Source organism: Peromyscus leucopus, chromosome X (genome assembly GCF_004664715.2).
Source record: "Peromyscus leucopus breed LL Stock chromosome X, UCI_PerLeu_2.1, whole genome shotgun sequence".
Taxonomy (NCBI): Eukaryota; Metazoa; Chordata; class Mammalia; order Rodentia; family Cricetidae; genus Peromyscus; species Peromyscus leucopus.
Window position 1 is genome coordinate 108,048,636 of NC_051083.1, and position 9,316 is coordinate 108,057,951.

General features: G+C 45.4%; 1 protein-coding gene across 4 annotated transcripts in view; it reads right to left on the minus strand.

Moving 5' to 3' along the window:
* The window catches only part of Thoc2 (THO complex 2), a 120,870-nt gene extending 118,760 nt beyond the window's left edge, over positions 1–2,110 (minus strand). For all 4 annotated transcript variants that reach the window (XM_028881613.2, XM_028881614.2, XM_028881612.2 and 1 more), the window contains exon 1: positions 2,004–2,110. In XM_028881613.2, coding sequence (XP_028737446.1) covers positions 2,004–2,074 — 71 coding nt within the window. In that variant the 5' untranslated portion in view covers positions 2,075–2,110. The remainder of the gene's footprint in view (positions 1–2,003) is intronic.
* Between the last annotated feature and the right edge of the window lie 7,206 nt (positions 2,111–9,316).

Consider the following 9,316-nt stretch of genomic DNA (forward strand, 5'->3'; position numbering starts at 1 on the left):
TTAAGGTGGAAGCAAAAACATTAAACTAAAAAAAAAAAAAAACAGCTAGGCCTGTGGATGTACCCCACTGATGGAGCACTTACTACCAAATACACATACATACATACATACATACATACATACACATACACACACACATACACAATCTACCTAAAGAAGGAAGCTAAGCAGCCCACAAACATGACCTTCCATAACGAATAAATAGGTTTTAGACAGTAAATAACAATGAACTGGATTATGTGTTTGGGGAGGATTACCCCAAATATATCAAGCTTTAGTTGAGTTGCTTCCCAACTTGCCTTCTCAGCACTCAAGGGATCTAATAGGTATTTGTTAAATAGTACATAAAAATTAAAAATGAATAAGCATCTTACATGTGAGACATACATACCTGTGAGTTAACAAAACACTAGGGCACAATAAGTATACGCTGGACCAAAAGAAGAGATGTCATCGCTTTTCTTCAAGGACCTCTCAATTTATTGGCAAACAAGAGTATACACACATGAAGCCAGAGGCCAATTAACTGCTAACTAAAGAGGTAGAGCCTGTAAGTGCAAGAACTGTCCCGAGAAGTTTAAATATCTAAAAGCTGGAATACTTGAACACTTACTATAAGCCAAGTGCTTTACAGACATTTAGTCTTCACAACAATCCTTTGAGTAGAGTGCTTATTATTCCCAATTTACTCAAGGGGAAACAGTCGAAGTGGTGAAGAATTTACCAAGGTCACTCAGCTAGTTAAGTGGGCTAAGCTAGCCGCTTATGCAGACAATCCAATTCTAGGATTCACACTGTTAAGTTCATGGAATAGCAAAGGGAGTTGTCGGCGGGAGTAAGTCATTTTACAAGAATGAGATCCTGCAATGCGTGTCTGGCGCTTCGTTCCTTCGAAGTAGCAAAGTTTCAGAGATTCCTATCTTCCCGCTAGCAACTGAGAACCTGACACTGAACTGACGTGTGGGAGTGGAAGGAGACAACCCTAACAGCTAACAAGAATTAATCTCATTTAGGATTGACTACTAAGCTTCCAAAGCGATTCGGACGAAGAAATTAGAACTTTTTTTTTTTTTAAATCAATGGTTAATTTTGCTATTTAAACGGGGAGTGGGGGTGGGGTGGCTATTTGGGGTGAGAAAACCTCTACCGTGGCAAATTACCAGGCGGGGGTTACAAAATAAGTTTACGACTTAAAGGGGGAAAAAAAACATCGTAAAGTACTAAAAAAGCTTCGAGGGGGCCCAGAACTAGCTACAGTTCCAGGCCAAAATGGGGTTTCATCAACATTTAATGATGAAAAGTTGAATCCAGCCCGAATCCACTCGGAGGTGACATGCCGGTAGGGACTTGGCAAAAAGCGGCAATCCCTGTCACACTTCCCCCAAGGACCGCAGGGCCAGGGCAGTGCAAGCTGGCGCTCCCCAAGAAACCAGAGGTGCCAAGCCTGGCTGTCCCTGACGCCCAAAGCTCCCCTGCCACTGGCGGCTAGGACCGTAGAGAGTTCGGGACAGTTCGCCCTGCTAAGACTTCGGGCATAGGAGAGGCCGGGCGCCAAACTGCGGGAGTCGCCTTCCGTGCAGAGTGATGAAATGGGACAGCGGGGAAAATGTCAAGTATGGACCCAACAGCCCCCGGGCGCGAACCCACGGAGCGAAAAGCAGCCAAGTGAGCTGAGGCAAAACGAGAGACAGACAAAAAGAGACAGAGCAGGAGCACAGGGGGACCTGAAGGGACAAGACGGAAGTTCTGCTGAGAGACCAAAAGGAAGCAGGGCTCCGGTGGACCGCAGGGCTTTGCCGGAGGTCGGGGAAAGGAGGCGCTCGATGGAGGATACCGGTTCCGTTCCTCCGGCAGTTCGAAACTCCTAACCAACAATCCCCAATCGTCACCCGGGTGGGGGAGGGGGCGCCGCTCCCCCCTCCCGCCCCCGTACCCCACTTCCGAATGTGGCCAACGCCCCAGCTTCAGCGTGCCCGGCGCCCGTCCCCGGCCCGCACACTCACAATTCGCCTCTCCCTGATTTCTCCCAGTTCTTTATCCACTCTGCGGGAACCACCACCGCTGCGGCCGCCATCTTCCCCTCACTAGTAACAGTGGCCCGGATGTGTAGCTCGCGAGCTAGGGGTCAAAGGGGAGCACCGCCCACGGGGAGTGACGGAAGCTGGGAGTTCGGTTTTAGATTTCCCGCCCCACCTACCTCCCCACCCAACGGAAGCCCCAGGCCAGGCTGACAAAGAGGTGGCAGACGCGGGTGGTCCCTTTCGCTAGTACCTGTCAGGACCGCGCCCTCCACAATATTCGTGTTTTACGTACCTTGAGAATGGGGGGAAAAAAATTAAAAAATTGAAAAACGCCAGGCCCGGACCGCTTGTAGCCTTTATGCTCCTGTAATATCTACCCCAAACCACTAATTCAAACACGTAATTTTGCAAGCGCTCGGTATGTTAGGCATTGCAGAGACTGGACTGTCAGCCATGCATGGAATGACCCTCTGGAAAAGAAGAACATGAGATAAGAAAGATCTCAAGTTAGTACTGATAGAAAATTATCACAGAGAGGGCTAGCATAATGGATAAAAGCTGGCCCTGGGAAACGCATAATCCCTAAATTCTAAACTCCTTGCTTTAGCTGTCAAAGTAAGGAGCATTAGTATAAAGAGAAACAGTGTTTACAGTCTCAAAAATCTCTCCACAAAATACTTGTTGTTACAAAGGGAAAACGTTAGTGTAGGAAAATATGGAAGATACCACCCTATGTTGGTGAAAATAAATTTTGCCAGGGTTGGAGCTGTAGCTCGGGTCTAGAGCACTTGCCTAGCTTGCACCAGGCTCTGATTTGGAACCTCACCACTGGAAAAAAAAAGACTGAATTATCTCAGAAATATGACAAGTGAACCACAGGCTTACACAGATATAATTCCAACATTCAGGAGACTGAGGCAGGAGCACAGCTACTTCCCACCAGGCTGGAAATGGGCAAGGTGGGCAAGCGAGTGAGAAGAAATGGACATAATGGGACTGCCAGTGAGGTGCTAGGAAAAACACTAATCAACTTTTTCGAACTGTTAATGCCCGAATTTTACATATTAATTTGATATTGTAGGAGCAGAAGACATGCCCATAATTGAGGGACAGTCTACAAAATTAATGACTTGCACTCTTCAAAATTGTCAAGCTCATAGAAGATAGTAATTCTTCAAGATTTATGAAGACTGGAGGCAGAAGCAGAAGGATCTCTGTGAGTTTCAGGCAAGCCTCACCTACATAGCAAGCTCCAGGTCAGCCAAGGTTACATACTGAGACTGTCTCAAGAAAAGATTAATGGAGACAAGAAATTAAGTAATTCCCCCCAAAAAAATTTTTTCTTTTGCTGTAAAGAGTATTACTGAGTAGGGGAGATCTCCTGGTTGCACTGGAGGGAGGGAGGCATGAGAATATGAGGGATCGGGTCGGGAGTGGGTGGAGGGGGAGAGTGCTGAGAGACATGACAGGAGTCAGGTAGAAGCCTGATGCAAGGAAAACTCCAAGGAGTCTACAAGGAGGGCCCCCCACTAAGATTCCTGGCAGCAGTGGATGCAGAGCCTGAACTGGTCATCCCCTTTGATGGGATTGGTGACTACCCTGGTTGTCAGCGGAAAGCCTTCATCCCGTGACTGATGGAGGCAGATCCAGAGACCCAAGACCAAACATTGGGCCAAACTCAGGAAGTCCTGCTAAGCAGAGGGGGAGGGAGAAGGGCTTATAGGAGATCCAGGAGGATCAGAGACATTGCAGGAAAACCCACAGAAACGGCTAGCCTGGCTCATGGGAACTCACAGAGTCTGAACCAACAACCAGGGAGCCTGCATGGACCGACCTAGGCCTCTGCATATGTGACAGTTATGTAGCTTGGTCTATTTCTGGGACTCCTGGCAATGGGAGCAGGGACTGTCCCTGGTGCTTTGGCTGGCTCTTGGGAACCTATTCCTCATGCTGGGTTCCTTGCCCAGCTGGAATACAGGGGAAGGTGCTCGGTCTTATGGCAGCTTGATATGTTATGCCTTGCTGATTCCCATGGACGGAAGGCCTGCCCCTCTCTGAAGGAACAGGGAGGAGGAATGGATTGGGGAGGTGGGGAACTGGGGAGGGAAGGGAGGCTGCATTAGGTATATAAAATAAATAAATTAATTAAATTTTAAAAAAGAGTATTACTAGCACAATTGACTTCATTTGGATATCTGTAGATTAAGTAATAATATTGTATCAGTTATTTTCTTGACTGAAATACTTGTACTGTGACACAGAAAAAAAATCCCTGTTTCAAGAAACAAGACTTGGGGTGGGGGGCTGTGGCGCACGCCTTTAATCCCAGCACTCAGGAGGCAGAGCCAGGCGGATCTCTGTGAGTTCAAGGCCAGCCTGGTCTATAGAGCGAGATCCAGGACAGGCACCAAAACTACACGGAGAAACCCTGTCTCCAAAAACCAAAAAGAAAAGAAAAGGAAAAAAAAGAAACAAGTTTTAGTTGGAGCAATGGCTCAGCAGTGAAGAGCACTGGCTGCTCTTCCAGAGGACACAGGTTGGATTCCCAGCGCCCAACTGGTGATTTCCAAGGACCTATAACTCCAGTCCCAAAGGATCAGACACCCTCTTCTGACTTAAGATGACAGTGCACATATGTGATCCAAGACATACATCTAGACAAAACATCCACACACATATAATAAAAATAAATAAAAAGGCTGGGCTGTGGGGGCGCACACCTTTAATCCCAGCACTTGGGAGGCAGAGGCAGGCAGATCTCTGTGAGTTCAAGGCCAGCCTGGTCTACAGAGGGAGTTCCAGGACAGCCAGGGCTGTTACACAAATAAACCCTGTCTTGGAAAAAAAAAAGAAAAGAAAAGAAAGGAAGGAAGGAGGGACTCAGAGGTTGAGCCTGAAGGATACCCAAGCTGACATCTTGGTGGCTATGTAGAGAGACTCTGTCTCAACAAAAGGAAAAAAAAGTCTCCCTGAAACAATGACACATTTTGCAACTTATTCTCAAATATGTTTTTTTTTGGGGGGGGAGGGAGGTTAGAAGGAATTTCAAATTGAGTAAGCAAATGCAAACGTAAAGTTAACAGTTTAGGAATGTGAATTGAAGGCATTTAGAGACTGCTACCCCCAAATATGAAATCTGCACCTTTAATATGCTGGTTACTTCATAGTAGCTAGAATATCGCTAAGTAGCCTGTCTCAGTCTGCAAAGCACGGTATGTACAGGCCCCAGGGACCACACCTGCTTAAGAAATTGCAACAGGGATGGGGCCTTCTTTGAATAACCTTGTCTAAAAAAAAAAACACTCTCAACTGTTCAGTTGTCAAGGATCATCTCCATAGAAAACTCATCAACCAAGTAAAATCAACAACAAGATAAAGCACAAACCTCTCTTATCATAGAAGAGAGAGCTTTAATCAAACATTTATGAGCATATGTAAATCCAGATTAGGACAGATATAAAACATGAAAATAGATGTGGAACTGTGTGAGGAGAGGAAGAGGTCTAAAGTGATAGAAGAGGGAGAGACAAAACAATGAGAGAGGATGATATAGCAGATATATAAAATGGTGCCTTACCAGCACGGGACTTCCAGTACACCTGGGTGGCTTTGCCAGGTGTATCTGCTTATAGGGCACAGAACAAAAGGTGTATGTACTGCTGTGGGAAGGAACCAGAGGACTGAGAATGGGAAGAAGCAACTGAGTGGCCCTGGCCAACACTGGTTCCTTAGAATCCCAGAAAGGTAGGGACCTGAAAGCATGGAGGAGTCAATACCTCCATTCAAAAGATAAGTCTCCTGGCCAACCAGACACGTAGTATGGAAACAGCTTCAAGTGGGTGAAGCCTGAAGACAGTGGGTCAGAAATTCCAGGAGGTGACATTCAGATGTGTGTGTGTGTGTGTGTGTGTGTGTGTGTGTGTGTGTGTACAACTGCCCCAGCTTTAAGAAATCCACTGCCCCTTTATAGGCACCAATACACACACACACACACACACACACACACACACATACACACACACAGTTGCTATCACCTCATCTTCAGTATTATAAGATGCTCAAATACAACTCAAAGATGAGAACAACTCCAAAAAGAGACAAAGCCAGATTAAATACAGAAATTATTCAGTGGAAAGAAATAACAGGCTATCAGCCCAGGAGTTTAAAAAAAATCAATTAGGGGTGGGTAGAACCAGGTCTGTTGAGTATGGTGTCACATACCTGTAATTCCCAGCACAACTCAGGCTGAGGCACAATGACTGATCTTTTGAAATTACCTAGAGCTACACAAGACCCTGGTTCATGGGAGGGAGAGGTTATTAGTTTAAAATCCCCTGCTTCTCAAGGAAAAAAACAAATGGTGGGTGATGCCAGTGCAGGAAGAGGGTCTGGGGGACCTGTGCAGCCCAGGCTGGGAAGCCATGGAATTTTCTTCTAGGAACAGGCTAAGATCACAAAGCTTGTGGGAGCAAAGCCAGAGAGAAGGAGTGGGTTCCTGTCACCAAGCTTAGCAGTCTAGTCAAGGACCTAAGAATCAAGTCCCTGGGGGCTGGAGAAATGGCTCAGCTGCTAAAGTCTAGGCTCATAACCCCCATCCCCACAAAAAAAGCAAATCCATGGATGAGCTCTATGTGTTCTCCCTGCCCATTGAAGAGTCAGAGATTATTGACTTCTTCATAGAAGCATCTCTTAAGGATGAGAGTCTAAAGATCAGTAATACCAGTACAGAAGCAGATTTAGGCTAGCCAGCAGATCACGTTCAAGGTTTTTGTTAACATTGGGGAGTACATTAGTCATGTTCATCTGGGGGTTAAATGACACAGGAAGTAGCCACTGTCATTCAAGGGGCCATGATATTGTCCAAGCTTCCCATTGTCCCTGTGTGGAGAGGCTACTGAGGGAACAAGATTGTCAAGCTGTCGTGGTTTGAAAGAAAATGGCTTCTATAGGCTCATGGGATTGGCGCTACTGGAAGGTGTGTCCTTGTTGGACTGGGTGTGTCCTTGTTGGAGGAAGTATGTCACTGGGGGTGGGCTTTGAGGTTTCAGAAGCTCAAGCCAAGCCCAGTGGCTCACTCTCCCTTTCTGCTGCCTGCCTATCTAGATATAGAACTCCCAGCTACCTCTCCAGCACAATGTCTGCCTGTGTACCACCATGTTTCCCACAACAATGATAATGGACTAAATCTCTGAATTGTAAACCAGCCCCAATTAAATGTTTTCCTTTATATGAGTTGCCGTGGTCATGGTATCTCTTCACAGCAATAGAACCCTAACTAAGACAGAAGCCCTATAGTGCTCCATGACAGGCTATAGTGGCTCCGTGCTAGTGCATTTCATCCCTGCCCCTAGGCGAACAGGCATCATCTCTGCTCCTGGGCCCAAGAAGCTGCTGCTGATGGCAGATATTGATGATTTCCAGATGTCAGAAAGGGGCTTCCCTGCCACCCTAGACAACTTCACCAAGGCCACCTTTGATGCCACCTCCAGGACCTACAACAATCTGATCCTCTGACCTCAACCATGTTCATCAAATCTCCCTATCAGGAACTCTTCAATCATTAGATTCTCTGTGCAGAGGACCCAGGCTTTATTTGGGGGCTACCACAAAGTGTAATAATATAAGAAAAACAAAGTTAATTTAGCCTGTTTAAGGAAAAATACCCTCTGAGAGTTCTGAAAAGCAGTCCCTGTTACCTGTATGTCAGGAATAGTGCCCTCTGTAGCTGAATAACTCATTTAATGTGTATTCTAAATGTAATGGCAAGTATCACCTAGTACAACTGCAGCCACATTTGAGCCAGAACAGACTGCTACCCATGACAATGACGACTATGACCAGTGCCAGGCATGGTGCAGGACCTCGTTGGACTCATCTATTGCCACTACACAGGTGAAAGACAGGAGCCAAAGCTCAATGACAAATCTAGTGCCTACTTCCTTCATATTGCTGAAGATAACACACAGGCATTACCACCTCTCTGCTGTCCCCATTAGCCAATTCATAATAGCTTGAGCACTTTGGCCCTAGTTGAAAAGTATTCATCTTCTGATCTCACTATGAAGAAAAATCTTGTTAGAGGCAATGACGTGAAGAAAACAATTCTAGAAAATTTCAGTGTGGAAAAAGGACCAAATGTATGAAAGAACTCTGGCAGAAGTGCTGATGAAACATGAATCAGAGAAAGGTTCAAGTAATCCACACAAAGGAAATGAATCTGTATGAGACAGCAGAGGAAGAGGACACAGCCTAGGAGAACTGCAGAAAATGAGTGAAGTGTGTCAGACTAATGAACTGGATGTGAGTAATCAACAAACTGACAAACAAAAATAACATGTCTGAAAATACATGTTCTACCTGAGAAAGCAGCCTAGCCTCTGCTGCTTTCCTCAAATCTCTCACACCCTCTTCTGTCCTACCAAAAGCACATTTCAGAGTTAAAACAGCACGACAGTTTCAATGGCGCTCATCTTCTCAATAATCAGTAGCAAATCACAGAAGTCTGCATTCTTATCATTGTATTCATTAGGTGTTATGTGGGAAGAATAGCTTTGTGATTTGGGTTGACAAATACATGAATAAATGTATAAGATGCAAAAAAAAGACAAATCTGGCATGTTTTCTTTCATGGAGAATCTGGTTACACACGTATGGGTGGGTGTGTATAACATGAAAGAAGAAAGACGACTATAGGAGTATGGTGAACAAGGGACAGTAATGAGAGTAAATATGAGCAAACTACAATGTATATATGTATGGGAAAATGCCACAAGGAAACATCATTTTACATGCTAACTAAGAAGTTAATCAAAAAATTCAACTTATCCAAGTATGATGGCACATGCCTCTAATTCCAACACTTGAGAGGTAGAGGCAGGTGGATCTCTGTGAGTTCAAAGCCAGCCTGATCTATACAGTGAGCTCCAGGACAGTCAGGGCTATGTGGAGAGACCCTGTCTCAAAAAACTTTATTGTATGAGTGTGTTTGATGTATGGGTACGAGAACATGCATGTGGAGATCAGAGGACAACTTTCAGGAGTCTGTTCTCTTCCCTCTCCACACACCACACACACACACACACACACACACACACACACACACACACACACACACACACACACTTTTAAGTTATCATCAGACTTGCAGGGCAAGCGATCTACCCACTGAGCCATTAATGGGTCTGATAAGTGGGGGGTGGGGGGTTAAGAAAAGGTCAGAAGTAGGCACTGAGTATCTTCCTCTATCCTTTTCCACTTTTTTTTTTCTTTTTTTGGTTTTTCGAGATGGTTTCTCT